The 20,423-nt window shown below is 35.4% G+C and overlaps 1 protein-coding gene across 2 annotated transcripts in view; it reads left to right on the top strand.

Moving 5' to 3' along the window:
* The first annotated feature begins 1,345 nt into the window (after positions 1-1,345).
* LOC149065749 (uncharacterized) overlaps positions 1,346-20,423 on the top strand; it is a 53,493-nt gene continuing 34,415 nt past the window's right edge. Inside the window, exons 1-2 of one of the 2 annotated variants that reach the window (XM_089254090.1) lie at positions 1,346-1,595; positions 12,521-12,634. Coding sequence is in view for 1 of the 2 variants with exons in the window: in XM_089254089.1 (XP_089110215.1) it covers positions 1,358-1,595 (238 nt within the window). In the remaining variant the exon portion in view is untranslated. The remainder of the gene's footprint in view (positions 1,596-12,520; positions 12,635-20,423) is intronic. The other variant, XM_089254089.1, reaches the window with a different exon arrangement.

Genomic DNA, 20,423 nt, shown 5'->3' with positions numbered 1-20,423 from the left:
GCTGCTATTGTAGCCGGGTTGTGCGTGGGAAAAAGAAGAAAATGACACAAAGAAGAAAAGCAAAATCTGGCTTGTTTTTCTCTGCGGTCAAAGCAAGAAAGCGTATGTAGGTGCCTTTTACATTTTATAATTTACTTACGAAACAGCCATCTCTTCGAAGGTGAGAAGGTAGTAGATTGCTTCTGTGGCAACAGCAGTGCCGTCTTAACGCATGGGACTACCCGGGCACGGCCCGGGGGCCTCAAGAGAAAAGGGGACTCACAAAAATGAGATTTGGTTGAAATTTCCAAAAATTTCCTGGTAGGGCCTCAGAAAAACCAATTGTCCCGGGGGCCCATGGTGCTCTTAAGACGGCCCTGGGCAACAGACCAGGGCTGTTTACGGAAAGTAGATAAAGCTCCTACACACAACCGGAATAAAAAATCCCTTTTTTTTTTCGTCTGCGTGCGGACCATTGCTCCTCCCTCATATTGTAGCCGGGCCCCTCGGCTGAGATCTCTGGCAAGCTCTCAGGCCAGAATTTTTGGGCGCTTGCAAAAACGCTTAAAAAATCTTTTTTATTTTTGTTTTGTATTTATTATTATTATTTTTCACTATAAATACAATAGTAAAAAATTCAAAAAATAATAAGATTTGCACCGGACCACAAGTTGGATACCCGCCAGCCCTACTTTTATGGGGGTATGCTCATGAGCCCCCACATCCTGGTGAAGGGCCCTGAGCCTGGGATCTCCGGCGGTCCTTTTCTATAGTGAATTTATAGTATGAAAAAAACAAAAATGAAGAGAATCGTTCGGAACCACACGGCTGGAGCCCTGTCAGCCCCATCCACAAGGAGGATATGGCCATCGTACGGAACACGGAACTCAGTTTGTAAACGACTGGACAAGAAATACGGTCACATTTGAAAAAAAAAAACCTCTCGTGATTTTGTTGTGGTTTCTTTTCAACTCACAGATGGAAAACCATCCAAAAAAACAAGTGTTGCGGAACAAACAATCGGTCAAAGGAAAACGTTTTGCGGAGAGGACGAACACGGTGCCGCCATCTACCGTTTTTCCCAAAACCCGAAGGTTCACGATGTTGGCTCACATTATAGAGAATTCTATGTGCTTGGCACTGATTTGTGGCTTTGGCATCATAAATATTTTCAAAAACATCCCAGAGTTATAAAGACAAAAGTAAATATATCATATTTAAAATGTCTTCTAATTTCCATTAAAAAAATTAAAAATCACGCAACTGACTTTTTTTCTTGAAGAAAATACATTTCGATAAGTTGCCAATAAAATTGCCAATCACTTGATTTGGCGTGTCTGGGTACGTTAGTTTTCATAGTTATGGCAACACCCGTAAAATGGCCGCCTTCGAAAGTAATGGCGAGTCTATGCTTTCTGAAAAAAAAGATAATATTGATGTTGACGATCCAGCTTTAAATAAATGTGAACATATTGAGATTCGAGGAGTAACGAATGCAAGTGAATTCCGTAATTTACCCGGGCTTCCTCCTGTAGAAGAAATCCAAAGTATCGACGCTGTTTGTTGTGCTTCTACACGTTCAACGGAAACACGTTCTAACTCCGAGGGTGGCGTATGTGAGTATTATCACGTACATTCTTTCCAAAAATCAATGTTTGAAACCTGTCAAAAAGTTCAACAACCGTTTAATTATTTATTGCTTCATTTTTTTAAAGCCGATCGCTATGCTAAATAAAATGAGGTGAGGAGTTTCGATTGCGTAGTAATTATCAGTTTGGGATGCAATGTATATGTTTGTTTTGGTGTCTTTTCCAAACCACTGTTATTTGTCAGTTTTTTTTAATCGCACCGTTTTTAAAATAAAATAGTACGTTGTTTATTCGTCTAATTTACGTTATACAATATAAATTTGAAATTTACGTCAAATTTCTGATTTTTATTTTTTTGTTTTCGTTATGAAAAATGACTAGAAACTAACCACTGGGTGCTGTGAATAGTGAAACTACTTTTATAATTATTTTTACAATAGTCGTAATCATGAAACGTGGGGAGAGTTTAAGGTTTTTAATTATAAACATTTAAAGAGAGTAGAAATTGCTCATTGTTTATCGTTGCAATTAAGCTCCAAAGCAGAATGTTTTGCATTGTTCTGCAAGGAGCCCTCAGCTCATACGCGGATCCAAAGGGAGGGGGTCACCCCTCCCAAGAACCGTGAATAATATGGGAAAAACTGATCTGTCCAGTAAAATATGGGACGATGCAAGGAACATACACAATAAATCACCTCTCCCAACACATAGTCCTGGAACCACACCTGCCTCAGCTGACTGGAAATGTTCGGCATTAAGCATTCTCATATACTGTTTCCATTTATTCCTCAAAATTCTTTCCGAGATTGTCCTGCGGCAGCACTGATAGTTCTGCGACATCTCAGTTTTCAGCATATTCTGCTTTGTGGCAAATAAGTAAAAGTTGACTAATATACTGATATGAACATGGAGTTTCGATTCAGTGCTTTAAAACCACTTATTTTTCAGTGTTTGTTAATCATACTGTTTTTAAAATAAAATGGTACATTGTTTATTTGTTAAATTTCTGATGTTTATTTTTTATTTTCATTATGAAAATCAACCACTGGGCTCTGTGAATAGAGAAACTACTTTTATAATATTATTACGATAGTCTTAATTATAAAACATGGTGAGTGTTTAAGGTTTTTATTTAGAAAGATTAAAAGAGAGTAGATATTGTGTGTGTGCGTGCTCACATTATTATTGCAAATAAGCCTGAAACCAGAATGTGTTGTTTTACAGGGAGCCCTTAGCTGACTGGAAATGTTCTAAAGCAGTGTTTCCCAAAGTGGGCAATATCGCTTCGTTGTGGGCAATGGAATGGTTTAGGGGGCGATAGAAGTTGCGGGTATAACATAGGATCCTATGGGGTCACTTGATTTGGGGGTGGGGGCGATGAGAGAAAAAAAAAATCCTGGGAAGGGGGCGATGGAACATAAAACAAAAAGTTTGGGAAACTATGTTCTAAAGTGTAAACATCACTATATGCTGTTTTCTATTTATTCTTTAAAATTCTTTCCGAAATTGTTTTGCGGCAGCACTGATAGTTCTGCGACATACATCACAGTTTTCAGCATATTCTGCTTCGTGGCAAATAAGTAAAAGTTGACTAATATGCTGATATGAACATGAAGTTTCGATTCAGTGCTTCAAAACCACTGTTATTTTTCAGTGTTTCTTAATTGTAGTGTTTTAAAATAAAATAGTATGTTTTCTAATTTCTATTTTTGTTTTCATTATGAAAATGAGAAATTAATCACTGGGTGCTGTGAATAGGAGAAACTACTTTTTATACAATTTTATTACAATAGCCTTAATTATAGAACATGGTGAGAGTTTAAGATGTTTAATTATAAACATTAAAAAAGAGTAAAAATTACTGATTGTTTATTATTGCAAATAAAGTTAAAGCTGACAAATATGCTCATATGAGCATGGAGTTTCGATTCAGTTCTTCAAAACCACTGTTATTTGTCAGTGTTTGTTAATTGTACCATTTTTAAAATAAAATGTTGTGTACAATGTGAATTTATGTTAAATTTCGCGTTTTTATTTTTTGTTTTCATTATAAAACATGGTACACAGAGATGCCACTGACGCACTGTAGCATGTCAAATACCCAGAATTTTGGAAAAGGATGCATAAAAACGTGTCCAGTGCGATTCGTTCTTTCCTAGTGCCAAGAAGAAAAGTACAGAAAGAAGATAAACCCCCAAACTTCCCCCCTTCTACCGTCTATTGTGATCGTGCGACCTTGAAAAGTAGTTTTACTACTTTGAAATATAAATTAAGCATTTCATTGTACTGTATTGTATTAACCCTTACAGTGGCAATCCCAAGATATCTCGTCAAACCTGATCTGCTTTATTTCGGTCACCCTGAAATATCTTGAGTTCTTAATACGCTTTTATTTCTAATGTGGCAGTTATAATGCAGATCAGGGAAATTTATGAACCACTTAAAGGGTTAGTATCACCCGCTGGTTGTTTAAGAATAAGATGACAAGGTATCTAGTTGCATCTGAATGAGAGGCCGAAAACCAAATTTTCCGATTTTGGAGAGTTTTTTGTTTTGTCCTGCAGGTTACACACTGGAAATTATAGTGCTTTTTCGGCTATCTACCGGCATTCAAAGACATCTATACAGCATAAATTCACTTCGTTCCTACAAGATTGCATATGCGACTTTTATGAAAAATCTTCAATGATTGTAATGCTCATTCAAATTGTAAAAAATTTTATGAAATCATTGGAGAAAAAACCAAATCTGTAAAAACTACCTTGAATGTCCACAATTTTCTCATTTAGCCCCATGTAGTTGTCACCATTTTGCATAGCAAAAATCTGGGGTGTGTAAGCAGAACCAACCTTCTTTGGAGGGGCACAAGGATTTCTTCCACCAAAATTTTGGGTCATTAACACTCAAAAAAGAATTTTAAATTAACAGATAGTATAAGAATGTAATTTTTTTAATGTTTTAATTTATTACAAAAATATGTAAAAATATTTTTTTAAATGTTTTATCTTGTGGGAAGGGGCACAGCTTCCATGCCCTCCTCGAATTTACCCTTTTGGCGAAAATCCGGTTTTGGAACCTGCGATTGTGCAGTGATAATCGGCTAAAGTCTAAGATTTTTCAACTTTGAGTTGGCTATCCCTTTGAAAAAAAACCTTTGTTGCCATGATGACCACACAGACCTACAACACATATATGTATACACTAGCTGTAACCAGCGGCTTTGCTCATGTGAATTTGGTAATCAGAAAATTGTTCTACAATGATTTCCCCCATATAACATTTGGATCCCCTTGGGGATTAAATTTTGTTGAATTTTGAAATATCCCTTTTTAGGGAATCTCTACATTACAAACTAAAACTGACAAAATTTTATATTTATAGCCTTCAGCAGTTTCGTGAAGCGTAATTTCTCTATGTAACCTTTGAACCCCTTATGTGACCCCCTTTGGGGTCAAATTTCAAAAACAGCTTTTTAGTTAGTTTTTACGTCTTGAAATGAAACTACTGACCGAATTTCATATTCATAGCTTCAGTGGTTTCTTCTTGGCGATGATGAATCAGTGGATCAGTCAGAACATGTCATTATATACAGGGTGTTTAAAAAAATCATCCTTGCGGTATCATTTCACTGGCAAACAAGAAGGTAAGCGAGCTGAAAAATTTGCTTTTGAAATATGTCGACAACATCTGTGTGGATGCTGAAGTGCAGAAAATGAGATGAATAACTGAAAACTAACTATAAAAAAAGTAATATTTATTAATTTTTAGAATACATTAAGATTCTACTGTACATATTTAAAAATAACTCTATAATATATTTAAAGGAATCTATGCTAATACATTATGAACTACTTCTAGCTTTATAAATTGAGCTTCATAGATGTAAATTAAAATTCATTAAAACTAGTTTTAATCCTAAGAACAGAAAAAAAATGAATAAAAAAATTCATTAGAAACATACAAATAACTCAAACAGAAAATGTGTATATATATATATATATAGAGATTGATTTCAAGAAACTGTAGTCCTTATTTTTCAAGAATGAATAGTAACCTTTTCTCCAACAAATAATAAATCTCAAGTCGAAAAATTGACGGGTATTCATATGGAATTCAATCGTACTTGGAATTTAATCATGTAAATCAGTTTCCCAAACTTTTCATTCCATCGCCCCCTTCTTCAAAAACCTACCACCTGAAGCCAAACCATAGGATCCTAAGCTAAACCCAAAGCTTCTACAACCACCCCTTGGACCTTTAAATTTCCCCCACGGGGTGATATTGCCCACTTTGGGAAGCACTGATATAAATTCACTAAAAAAAAATTTTCCGAAAGAATTAATCATATACAGGGTGTTTCAAAAAGAATCATTTGATTTAAAAAATCATAACTATTCAGCTTTTAATCTGTTTTGGTCAAATAATGCATTGGTAGAAATTGCAGACAGGTAGCGCTAGTGCTCTTCCTTTGGTCGCCACTTCAGTGTTTGTCAATATTGGCTTTTCCCACAGTTAGAAACTGATTCGGATGACTTCATTTTCCAGCAGGATGGGGCACCACCACACTGGAGCTTGGATGTTCGAGAATTTTTAAACAATCGCAGTCCTAAACGATGGATCGGCCATACAGGACCTGGTGATTTGTAACATTACCATTTAGGCCCCTGCGGAAATGGTCCTTATTCTAGTCATTTTTATAGATTTTATTTTGTCTCACCTTTTTTGTTTCCGGGATCCATCAGCAAGATCATGTGTCACCGATCGGCCACCATATTTATTTTACATTGCCAGATTCTGTGATATATTTTGTGCAATATTATTTCTCTGTCTCATGAAGAGATGTAAATCAGATGCAAAGTTCAGTGCCATACCTTCGTCCTTGTGATTGGTTCCGTTATGAGGCATTATGAGAACGCTCTCGTATAAATACTTGATGCACAAAGAGATACTCTTGAAGTCTGCCTCCTACCATCTCCTGCTCAATGGCTGGCCGATAACATCAACGGGCACCTCAAGCCGCAAACCTGTGAGAACCTGGCTCCAGGGTTTTCTTCGACTATAGTGTGTAAAGACCAATGCTTGACTGCGACATCTTGAACTGTTTTATGGACGATGTGAACTAACACATGAATTTCCGGACAAAACGATGGGAGCATTCAATTTTATTGTTTTAATATAATGTGTTGAGAGAGAGAAATCTAACTGTGATAACTATTTGTAAGAATGGTATACTAAATTCTAATATTTAATAGAATAAATGTTTATTGAGAGAAACGATGTCACTCTCCGCCGTTCATACGAAGTACGAAAGCCTGGATAACCAAGCTGAGATTGATATATAGTTGGTAAAGAAAATTCACATTCCTCTGTGGCATGGGCGGAGATACGGGGGGGGGGGCATCATCATCGTGCCCACCCCCCATACTTCCAGGTCTATCTCCGTCTGAGCTCTGTGGGGGAATTGAACCACCAATCTCTCACTGTCCGGGCAAGTGTTTTCTTTCCGAACTACTTATCGATCTCCGCTTGGTTATCCAGGCTTTTGTACTTCGTAAATGTTTATTATTTAACAAATGAGAGAGAGAGAGACAAGAGTACCTTTTTGTTGTCATCTATTCAATGATCACACTGGATTTAACTTAATAATGAACTGGGAAATGCAACAACCTAAACATTGCATTTAATTTGGGGACTCGGCCGGGATGCAACTAAAAATTGGATGTTGCAGATTCAGTTAAACATCACTGGCCTCCAAGATTGCCTTCTTGTGGGGGTTTATAAAAGGCTACGTTTATTTACCTTCCCTTCCAGCTACATTAACTGAGCTGAAGATACGCATTACAGCAGCAGTGGATGCAAACATGCTCGCAAAAGTTTGAGACAAATTTGACTACCGTATATAGACATATGCCGTGCATTCTAAAGTGGACATATTGAACATCTTTAATTTGGTTTGTAAAAAAACTTTATGATTAGCCATCTAATATAAAATTAATCTTAAGTGTCTATGTTTAATGTTTTTCGTAATATACGCATTTCAAATCGGGTGATTCTTTTCTAAACACCCTGTATGTATAGATTAAATTTCAAATCCACACATTAGCATGGATAGATGGCACCACTTACTGAACACAAAACAAGGCAAATGCTAGGTACAAACTAACAAGCATGCTGTTAAGTTCCACTAAAAAAAATTTGACATGGTAAACAAAAATGTGCCTAACTTAATTGTATATTTTTTAGATTTATCGCATGTATTAAATTCTCAGTGTTAATGTGTTTCTGTGCTGTGGGGGGGGGGGGTCTCTACTAGTGGACAATGAAAGTAAACGAACTTAGTTATAAGCTGGTAAATTAACCTTTTTTCAATGAACCTTTGGATTGAACATGTTTTTAGAAATGAATTATTTATTTGAACTTAACAGCATGCTTGTTAGTATGTACCTAGCATTTGCCATGTTTTTCTGTTCATTAAGTGGTGTCATTTATCCGTGCTAATGTGTGGATTTGAAATTTAATCTCTCTATATATATATATGTATAGGGTGTTTCAAAAAGAATCACCCGATTTGAAATGTGTATATTACAAAAAATATTGAACAAAGCACGCCAAATGCTGGGCACAGACGCATAAGCACACAGTTAAGTTTCTCCAACACAAATCTGACATAGTTCCCATATTCAGGTTTGAAATATGTGGCAGTTAAATGGCGACAGATCAGAATGGTGGATCATCAGGGAGGGAAAATAAAATCATTTTACCAGGAAAACCAAAATATGAATAGGGAATCAGAAGAGATAAGTGTCTGAGAGAGGTGGGAGAGAGAGAGAGAGAGAATCCAATTTGTTTTAAATTTGATCAGACGATATTGAAAGTGCTAAGATTTTTTTAACGAAATGTAAAATCAATCAGAAGGGAATTTATAGATTGATTTATTAGTAAATATAAAAATGTGTGCCTCTAATCTTTAATTACAGTGGATCCTGCTTATAACGTTTTTCAAAAACCATCATAAAAAAACTTTGTAAATAAGAAAACACTTTAAACAGGAAATCTTAATGAGAAGTACTTATTGTTAGGACCATGAAAATAAGTTGTATTAAGTGGTTAAACGTTCTAAATGGGAGAAATGTTATAAGCGGATTCAACTGTATATTTGTTTTAGATTTATTACATGTGCAGAATTACATATGTTAAATTCTCAGTGCTAATGAGCTTCTTTTTGCAAACTTTTAGTAGACAGTGAAAGTAAATGAACCTTTTTTTGGATAGAACATGTTTTTAGAAATGAAATACTTGATTCACAGATACCTTTTTCTCCTAATCAGAACATGACCCACCGCTCAGTCTCAACGAAGAAATATAAGCAGGTGATCAGACCTGGGGCATGCTGAAGAAAATTCATAGAGATACCAGTGAATTATAGGGGGCATAATTTTTTCAAGATAAATTTTTTTTGAGAGGGACCCACTTTCACTCAAAAAGGACCCCAATTTTTCAAATAACCTGGGTCCCACCCATGTAAATTAGAGTACAGTGGCATCTCTGATTCTGGATCCGAAAAACTTACCCTTCCCAAAATAAAAATTAATGAAACCATAAATTTGGTATTTCATTTCTTTTGTGATAGATTAACTATATTATTTCGCTTCCCAAAAAGTCGACAGACCCCTGCATATTCATGCAGCTGCTTTCACATCAATGTTTGAATTGGGAGCCAACAGATATGAATGTTTTTTAGGAGAGAGAGAAAAATAATAATTATTGTGAAAGGGCCAGATCCAGACTGACTGTTGTGCTATTCTCAAACTTGGTATTACAGTAGAGCAGGGCTTGACAAATTGAGAAGAATCTAAGCACCAGCCAAATTTTTAGGAGCCAAGGAAATTAAATTTTGAAAAAATCTTTCAGCACTTCAAATTATCCAAATCCTCAAAATTTCAAAACTCTACTGTATTATTTTCAAACCAATGACATAATGTGTAGCCTACAGCAGGGCTTGACTGATCCAAGGTTGTCATGACGACTAGAAAATTGGTACTAGCATCTAAAATTTTTCATGCCTGATTAATAAATTAGAGTCTGAGGACAACACAGAATTTCCTGAATTTATATCAGTGTGCAGGGGTCTGCTGCTGTGGTAGTCGAGTGGTCATAGTGATAGACTCGCATCGCGAGGACCTGGGTTTGAACTAGGGGTGGGACGAATAGTGATTTGGCCGAATACGAATATTCGGCTAATGTCTTGGCCGAATATCAATCTTTTTATAATTCATTGCAATTATAAATAAAATTAGCATTTTTAATTGAAAATAAAATTATTGGTAATGTCAAATGATTGATATTGAATTGATTATTTTAATTAATTTTATTTAAATGTTAAAAAACTGGTAACCAAAAGATTTTTGTTTCCACGATACTCACAATCAAATTTAATAATGATATATTGTCTTTTAATATTAGTGATACCTCAATAACCAAGATGATTTGTTCCGGAATCACTTCATTAGCCGAACGTGATTTCCCATAGGTTTCTATGGAAAATCGTTTGATTCGTTCCAACTTCTGCCAAAAATTTAAAGATAAGTTTTTCAAAACACCAAGGGATGTTATAAAAAAAACAAAAAAAAACTGATTGAAGGCTGAAATGAGTAGCTTCGAAATTGTATAAATGAGAATATACAGGAAGATGAGAGATGATAATCTTTTTATTCTCCATCATGTAAACACAACCAACACCAGCTTTAGTTTACCAAAGCTCATGTTGACCCAACCCAATCATGTTCGTAAGTGTCCCCATCCATTTGTGATTTGGTCATCTCATTTCTGAGTCTGATACGTGCAGATGGAAAAGATAATCTCTCAGACTGCTCAGCTTGATGAGTCTTGCACTGAAAGAACGCATGCTCTGAAAATATAGGCTGCCTTTTTTTTTCTTTCTCATTGCATTTTCTATTTTGGCTAAACCTTTCATTTCATATGGAATGGTTCAAAGAATTTCAGAAAGGGGCGCGGTAGCCCAGGTCGATAAGATACTCGCCTAAAGTACCAAAGGATGTTTGGAGGTGTAGCGAGTTCGATACCTGGTTCGTCCTTGTCAGAAAACTTTCCTGACACAGGTGTACAACAAAAATGGCAACGTGACCGCAGAAAAAATTGCTACCTCAGGGAGTCCTCCATCGAGGGGTTAGCACACCAACCTCTCGATGAGTATAAAAAGCAAGCCTGCCGTTCGGAATCAGCAATAAATTGTAGGTCCATAGTCTAATTTTAGCCCTTGTGTACAGAAAATGACAGTGGTGCGACAAAAATGATCAAATGATTTCAGAAAGAGAAGCTTAGGTACATCTGAAAAAAAGATTGTGAGGTGGACGAGTTAACTGGGCCCTAGTGACAGTAATTCTGATGATGATTGAGATGCTAAAATTCAGCTCACGACGCAGATATTTTTATGTTAGTGCTTGCATACATATCATTGAAAATATGTTCATTAGCTTAATCTGTATTCATTAGCCAAAGCAAAAAAATCACAAAAAGTATCACTGTGCTTTCAGTTTTTGGTAACAAGTGTCGGGAATCAGTTTTTTTCCCGACACTTGTTACAGTTTTACATCTAATTAAGAAAATGTTAACCACATCATCTACTCTCAAGTATTAATGCATCATAAAATTTACGACTTATTTTTCCTCTCTAGATTTTCTTTGCTCTTCTCAGTAGCTCAATACGTTTCTTGTCTAGGTACATCTTTCACTTAGTGAACTTTGCGTAACTCATGCTCACTTCCACATTATTGCAGCAGGATTTTATTTTAAGCTTCATGTTTTACTTCTAGAAATTAACCCTGACAGAATCTCTTGCACAGAAAGGGATAGGTATGCACCACACAATAAAATATAATCAGTAAATTGTTAATTTATGCAAAAAATTCTAATATAATTTTTAAAAATTAGTTTGTTGTGTTACATTTCTTTAAGATTTACACAGATATTCGGTCGAATCGAATATTCAGCAAAAGGGCAGAATAGCATCCGAATATTTGTCCCATCTGTATTTTGAACCCTACCGTCATCACAGTGGTGGTTGGCTGAAGTTAGTTTACAACTTCGAAGCTCGAATGTGGACCAATCTAACCCATTAGAAAGTCTTGGCACAGCACAACAGGCCTTCAGCGATACAATTATTCAATCATTACATTTCACTCATAAATAGAAAAATTGATGATCTGAACAGATCCCTCACAAAATACAAATTATCGATACCAGAAATTTGGCATTTCATTTCTTTTGTGATAAATGAACTGTATTATTTTGCTTGCGACAAAATTAATTATTTTAACAAAATTAGTCACCCTTTTCACAAAAATAAGGAAAATTTTCACAAAAACAGGACTATAAAAAAAGTCTGCACAGACCCCTAGTGCCTTAATTTTTTTTTCTGATTTATCAAACTCTTGTGTATAGTATTGAGGCTTGTTATTTTATAACTAAATATTTATTGCAAATTTTTCCTTTTCTTCCCAGTTTCTTCCACTTTTCTGGAAGGAAACCAACCCGGTTTCAAGTGACTTGAAAAACACCATATCTGTTCTATCTGGTGGTTTTCACAGTTATGTCGACAGTGTTTTATCCATTCTGTTTAGGTTTGACTGAATTTTGCTACTTAAGCAGCCTGGTTGTTGCTTGAATTTCATTCAGATAACCATTTACCTGTAGACTTATTTGCTATTACCTAATTGTAAAACCATACAAATGACTTACAATTGAAAAAAAATGTTCAAAGCAGTATTGACTATTCATGCACAAAATGATCTTCGTGTGGCTATTTATGACCATGGCCACTTAATTTGTGAAGCTAAACAACTATGATGGATGCATTTTAGTGTACATGTTTCTCTTTACATTGAATCCTTACAAAAGACTACATTCCCTTTATTTTTCCCTTTTCCATCTAGGTTTATCCTTTAGATTTCAATTCTTTTTGCTTTGAAAAATAATGATCAATTATCATTGAGATAGTTGATCAATGACATAGGCAAAACTATTAAGATTGAATGACAGAATCACATGTGAGTACAGTCTTTTTTTCAAATTAGTGTTACTTGTCACTGTATACTGGGTATTTCATGAGTATGTCCCAAAGAAATAAAAATTCTGTGGTTCATTCTAGAGTTAAAGTATGAAAAAATATTTGTGAAAAAATAAGAATTTAGCTGCGATATGAGTTTTACTCCCATAAAATTACAACTGGAAGAAATGTAGCAGAATTTACACAGAAAATTTTATTCATGGATCACTTCAATTTACACTGTACTAAAATCATTAGTGAAATGTGCATCTCTTTATTTTGCCTATGGTGGTAAACACTATGATAAATACAGTCCTGGCAAAACTAATACCCTCCCATATTTATACAAATACAACACCACAACAGGCAAAATGCCCAACGAAGTGGCTGAGAAAAAGATGCCTATAACAAATATGGATGTCATATATTTCAAAAGTAAAGCAACCCAATTAAAAATGTAATTAGAAACATTATAAACAATATATACAAATGATAAAATATTATACAATGCCCATAAAGAATACTTATGGTTGTCTTATTCTAAGTATGAATTATTTTTTTTTATATAAGTGTATTTTAATTTACACAGTTTATTATACATACACAATATACACTGAAGAGCCAAAAAAACTAGTACACCTGCCTAATATCGTGTAGGGCCCCCGGGAGCCCACAGAAGTGCCACACACAGAAGTACGGCATGGACTCGACTAATGTCTGAAGTAGTGCTGGAGGTGATTGACACCATGAATCCTGCAGGGCTGTCCATAAATCCGTAGGAGTAAGAGGGGGGTGGCGATCTCTTCTGAACAGCACGTTGCAAGGCATCCCAGATATGTTCAATAATGTTCATGTCTGGGGATTTAGGTGGACAGCGGAAGTGTCTAAAGTCAGAAGAGTGTTCCTGGAGCCACTTTGTAGCAATTCTGGACGTGTGGGGTGTCGCATTGTTCTGCTGAAATTGTCCAAGTCCGTCGGAATGCACAATGGACATGAATGGGTGCAGGTGATCAGACAGGATGCTTATGTACCTGTCACCTGTCAGAGTCGTATCTAGACATATCAGGGGTCCCATATCACGCCAACTGCACACGCCCCATACCATCATAGAGCCTCCACCAGCTTGAACAGTCCCTTGTTGACATGTAGGGTCCATGGATTCATGAGGTTGTCTCCATACCCGTACACGTCCATCAGCTCGAAGCAATTGGAACCGAGACTCGTCAGACCAGGCAACGTGTTTCCAGTCCTCAACAGTCTAATGTCTGTGTTGTCAGGCCCAGGCGAGGCGTAAAGCTTTGTGTCGTGCAGTCATCAAGGATACACGAGTGGGCCTTCGGCTCCGAAAGCCCATATTGATGATGTTTCATTGAATGGTTTGCACGCTGACACTTGTTGATGGCCCAGTATTGAAATCTGCAGAAATTTGCGGAAGGGTTGCATGTCTGTCACGTTTAATGATTCTCGTCAGTCGTCCCATTCTTGCGTGATCTTTTTCTGGTCGCAGCGATGTTGTAGATTTAATTTTTTACCGGATTCCCGATATTCACGGTACACTCGTGAAATGGTCGTACGTGAAAATCCAAATTTCATCACTATCTCGGAGATGCTGTGTCCCATCTCTCATGCACCGACTATAACCCCACGTTCAAACTCACTTAAATCTTGATAACCTACCATTGTAGCAGCAGTAACTGATCTAATAACTATGCCAGACACTTGTTGTGTTATATAGGCGTTGCCGAACGCAGTGCCATACTCTGATTGGTTCCATATCTCTTTATTTGCATACGCATGCCTGAACCAGTTTTTTTGGCTTTTCAGTTTACATATTTATTTATGTAAAACATTATTGTGTGTATTTTTATTTTCTAAATGCAAGTTAAATAGTTTTGAACAAAAACTATGGTCAAAGAATTAATGATTATATATTTTAGCATAAGATATATAGGCTATATATACCTATTTATCAAAAATGCTAATTATGAATAATTTATAAATAACCAATAGGAATCATCCTAGCAAAGATAACAAATGAAATAGTTTGAATACAAACTTTGGTTCAAGGGTTACTAGTTATATTTTACAATAAATTATGAATATGCATTAATCAATAACTAGCTTATGAATTAATTATGAGTACAAATTATGTGCTTATTTTATAAAATATAAAAACATAATTTTTACCTAATACCAAACTGTTTACTCAAGTTAGAAATGAAATTAGAATTCTCAGACTCAAAACAGCCAAAATATCTATGGGTTTTTATGCTAAAATTAATCAGTAATTAAAACAAATATTGAAAAATGAAAAAATCATACCCCCCTTTTGATAAGTCATCAAAAATCATCTAGCAATTTACAGCAGTAATATAGACAAAAGATTAAATATTCATTGGTAATTAGAAAATTTGTTTGAATCATTCTGCAAAATTAGACAAAAAATGAACCAAAATATCTCAAAAACAAATGTTAATAAAAAAGTAATTTTTAATAGTTTTTCCTCAATTTTCTTTTAAGTTTCTGGGGACAACAGATTAATAATAATTTCTTTTTGTTTTAGAGCATGAGAAGTACTTGCAAAGCAAGGTCTTTAGATAAGGTGCTTTTAACCGATGACACAGGGTGGGCCAGATTTGATATTTTAACAAGACCCATGGGCCATTAAGCTATACTATATATGTAATCAAAGCTTCTGCTTACCCCAAAGTAGAATATGCTGAAAACTGTGACGTATGCTGCAGAAAAATCACAAGACTTTTAAGAAAAGATATTTTCTTTGCAGAAAATGTTATTTAGCAGACCAGGAGGGGGGGGGGTTATTACACTGCTGTCAATTACAGTGGAACTTCTGTTAATGGGCTTAATTCGTTTCGCAAATGTGCTCGTTATACAAATCACTCGTTATTCAAATCAAACTCTCCCCCCCCCCATAGGAAATAATGAAAGCCCAGATAATTTGTTCCGCAATTATTTCATTCACATAAAAATGAGAAATAAGAACAGCATTTAATCAATAATACAATGCAATAATAATTATAATATATATAATACAATGAAATATATATAATGTAATAACGCCATAAACAAACATGCAATACAAACATGTATACAAATTAACTTACTCTAAACAACGAGAGAGAAGGGGACTATCTTGTATTGGACGATTTGTGGACTCGCTGTTGTTTGCTTTCTTATTATTTTTGTGCGATTTTAAAAAGAACCTATCCAATGGCTCTTGCTTTTACCTCCTTTTTGGAATTTCTTGGAGATGGGAAATTACATTGTCATTGGAAAGATTTACTGCTTGCTTTACTGTGCTTCTATTTCATTGGTACTTTTCTACAGAATTTTGCACAGATTCCCTCATTTTACACATCTTTCTAATCACATTTGAAAAGTGAGGAACTTTTCACTTCTCTTTTCAACCCTCAATATAAGTTGTTGCATGCAATGGAGGTCCATCAATTCGTCTACGGTCAACTCCTGGCCAAGCAGAATTCATATAAAAAATAAGCACACATTCGTGCAATTACAAAGTGACATCTAGTTTCGTATCATAAACAGTCATGCTCAATTTTTCCTGTGAGGCAGCTGACCGGAGACTGTGGGGAGATTATTACCTACAATTCCACAGTACGTGTGTGTGTACGAAAGTGAAAAACCACCAGCTTAGTTGTGAAAACGTGACAATAAATAAACATATACAAATACCGCCTTGTTATTAAGACAAAATCAAGAAAAAATAACCCTTAATTTCAGTGACGTCTGAGTTTGGGGTGCTTTGGGTGCTCGAGCAACCACGGAAATTCATAGAACGGGTCTGTGTAACTTCAGAATTAATTTAGAAATCAAATTTTTCTACATGATACTCAAGACGAGCACCCACAGGTTTGAAAGTCTTCCAATGCCCCTGCTTTATTTACATCATTAATTAGACAATTGGTTTGCTTGTTTTACACACTATAAAAAGGATACATAGCACATTATTTATTACAAAGTTATGGAAAATACCAACAGAATAATTTGATCAATATTGACTAACACACCAAAAGGAGCCATTCAAGTATTATGTCAGCAGATTTTTAGCCATTTTTGACCCCCCCCCCTTGTCAGCAAATTTTCGTCAGCACTTCCCCCACCTCCTCCTAACGCATATTGGGATCAGATAAGTACGCAGGGGGGGGGGAAGGCATATTTAAAAAAAATATTAAAATTTCGGAAGAAAATACCTTTATATGTTATTGTAATCAATCTCTGTTAACTTCAATGCTATTTGAAGTGCTAAGAACACAAAATTTCTCTTTAATAATTTAAGAAATTTATTGTGACCCACCCTCTAAGCCACAAATGCTAAACTTAGGGCTCACGGGCCAAATGTGGCCCTCTGGGTTGTCTGATGTGGTCCACCACCTCAAACATAATTTTGTGAAAATGAACTAAGCAGCACATTTACAGTGCTGCTTAAGTTACTTAAGTGATGATCCGTGGCACAATTCCAGAGTATTTAAGTGACCTGTGACACATTTTCAGATCACTCAGGTATATGCCCATGGTACATTCACAGATCACTGAAGTGACCCGTGACACATTTACAGATCACTTGTGTGACCCATGGCACAGTTCCAGAACACTTAAGCGGTCTGTGGCACATTTAGAGATCATTTATGTGGATGAAATGTGGCACAGTTTTGGAGCATTTAAGCAGCCCGCAGTGCAGTTCTACATCACTCAAGTTCCACGCGAGATATTCCCAGATTATTTAAGTGATCAACAGCATAGTTACAGATCATTTGAGTGATGCGCGACACAGTTCCACAGCACTTTAATCGGGTCTGACACATTTCCGGCTTACTTGAAGGATTAGTGGGACATTTAGAGATCACTAAAGTAGTTCTATAGAAGACTTATCAATAGGAAGAATGTTAGTTCAGGTGCCCACAAACTAGTGAAAGGTTCTCGTTTCTGGTGCACCCAGTGAGATGCCATTAAGAATATCTCATATTTTTATAAAGGGTGGTTGGTAACATAAGCATTATTCAACCCCCCCCCCCCAATCAAAAGTCAGAAAACCCTGAACCCCCCCCCCCCCCCCCATCGATGCTGACACAATACCTAAATGACCCCAAATCATATACACTATAATACCAATATAACGGTAATCTGTAAGAGAAAAAAAAAATTTGGTGTAGAGGGTTTATCATCTTGGGGAGGGGGAGATCATCATGTGCCATCTTATTTATGATGATGTTGACATTTTTTTTTTCAATCAGTGTTGATACTCCGACTGGAAAATTCACTCAAGGATTAAAAAAATTCTAATTTATTTATTGATCAGTAAAATTTGCTTCGATTTTTTTGTACCATACTTATACTACCCTTAGTGCACAGAGTATACTGTGTGTGTGTAAGCGTGTTTACTGCACTACACTTCTGTACATTGCATAGAAAGTAGCAATAACGACAACTTCGATAACACTATCAGCAACAAAAGAAATGATGTACACAATATTACTAAACAAATTAAGAAGAAAAAATACACACAGTTTAAAAATACATCAAAGACGATTTTGAATGAAATCTAAAAAAATATTCCAGCAATTTCCAAATGTCTTAAAAATATATCGCGATAGAGAGATTCACCAGCAAAATAATATAGTTATAATGAGATGAGTTTAACATTAGAATAAAAGGTATTTCCGAGCACGATTTAAAAAAAAAAATGTTGTAGAGGAATTTATGGTAGTATCGAAGTTTCACTGTGAATAATTTTTTCAATCAGTGTGTGCAATTAGATAGCATTTTAAGTACCAACAACAATGCAATCTCTGAATTATTTTACTTAATGAACAACTTTATAAATTAATGATGAATAAATTTTCAATTCTACTATTAATGATGAATAAATTTTCAATTCTACTATTAATGATGAATAAATTTTCAATTCTATTATTAATGATGAATAAATTTTTAATTCTATGAATTTGTTGATCTCGTCTTTTTTGAAAAATGTATGCGCGAGCAGCCATGTTTATTTCCGTAACACAACCTCAATGACTGTTTCCCTGGGTGGCTTTTGTTCATGAATTAACCCCTGAATGTCACGTTCAATAATTTAATCAGCCCACAGTTTTGTCGAAGCAAAATTGGGAATTCTCTTGGTGACCCTATCCCTGGCTTTATGGATGATCTTGAGGCAGCGAACGAGATGTGACAATGGTTTTTGAATTTGGATCTGGCGAAAACTTCCCAAATTCTCGTTCTCCAAAGTTGGCAGCTTTGGTATGGATAGCGGTGTGTGAAATCATCCTCGGATAAGTCGCCATCTGGTGAAAATCTCAGCAATTGTGAGCTTTGGCCTGAATTAGGTCAGACCATCCATGTATGGTCTCGTTCAGTGCACACAATCTCTAAGGAAAGTAGAGTAGTAGTAGTCTAGTGGTACAGGACATTCCTCAGCAAGTGAAAGAACGTGGGTTTGATTCCCTGCAAGGGCAGTTGAATTTTTTCTCTTTCCTAAATTCATCTTTTCATCATCCAGCTGTTAAAAACCTTCGTGTGGTATGTAATATTATGAGCTGTAATTTCAAAACTCGCTGAAAGTAACTGAATAATAAGGGGTTTTCCACAAATTTGTATATGACTATTTTGTATTATTTGATTACTTTGAGAATAAGCCCACAGCATTATGGAAATGAGTGAAGATGTGCGTCTGATGCTATGTAGGAGAAGTGTTTTAGCATAACATGTGTATGATGTAAAAATAAACAAACTGAAGCCAAAAATGAAATAACAGCACATGATTGTATAACAATTTGTGGAAAATTCCCCATTATTCAGTTACTCTCAGCAAGTTTCGGAATTAACAGCTCACAATATTGCATATATCTTTATGAGCGACATTCAGCTGGAATTCTCACGTAAGTTGTACTATATATCAGGCAATCAAATTATGAAAAATAAAATTAATATTTCTTGCACATGCACAATTAATAATCATTTACTAAAAATACTTATATCTCATTGAATATAATGATTTGTCACATTTTAAATTCTATACAGTATGTCTCATGTATAGCGTCATGTTTTCTGTAAATTTCATAAAAATTGGTTGAAAATTTGGTATTTTGGGTGCCTTTGCTCTGCAAAAATCATGTGATGAAAATTGGAATTTTTCTAGAGAACATTTATATTTTTGTGAATATACGTGCTATTCTGACGAAAATGCACAGACGTATTGCACAAAGTTAGTACAATATTTTTTCTGAGTTGCAAGTCATTTGTAGCTTTTTCTGATACAGGGTTGTTCAAAAACTTATTTTTTCTTTAGTTTTTGTCTGTCCCCTAAATGCGATCGTGACTAAATTTTCACTGGAAATGGTGAGTACCAAAATAGGGTATATATGACTGAAATGTCATATATACCCGTATATTTATATGCCGTAGTATTTTTTTAGAAATTTGAAAAATGTCTAAACTAAAAAAAGGACACTGACTTTTAGAAACAATCATGGAAAGGGATCACCAAGTCTAAAAAAATAATCTTAGCTCTTAAGGAATTTGGGTAGCACCTAAATTTATATTCAATGTGTCAGGCCCTGGGCCCAGCTAAATTTTCATGAGCCAAGTAATTTTTTTTCCTTTCGAAAGGAAAAAAAACTAAAATTATTTTTTTTTCGACTTTTCAGGGACTTAGTGTACTTTGAATATCTTCCTCAGACTTCAATATTTAGTAATCATCAGAAATTTTGGGTGCCACTACCAATTTTTTATTTGCCATGGTGATATAG

The sequence above is a fragment of the Pholcus phalangioides genome, unplaced genomic scaffold (assembly GCF_987345545.1).
Source record: "Pholcus phalangioides strain wild (caught in Gottingen) unplaced genomic scaffold, Ppha-v1.0 ptg000039l_1, whole genome shotgun sequence".
NCBI classification, from domain to species: Eukaryota; Metazoa; Arthropoda; class Arachnida; order Araneae; family Pholcidae; genus Pholcus; species Pholcus phalangioides.
Note: the sequence above shows the minus strand (reverse complement) of the source record. Positions and strands in the feature narration are given on the sequence as shown.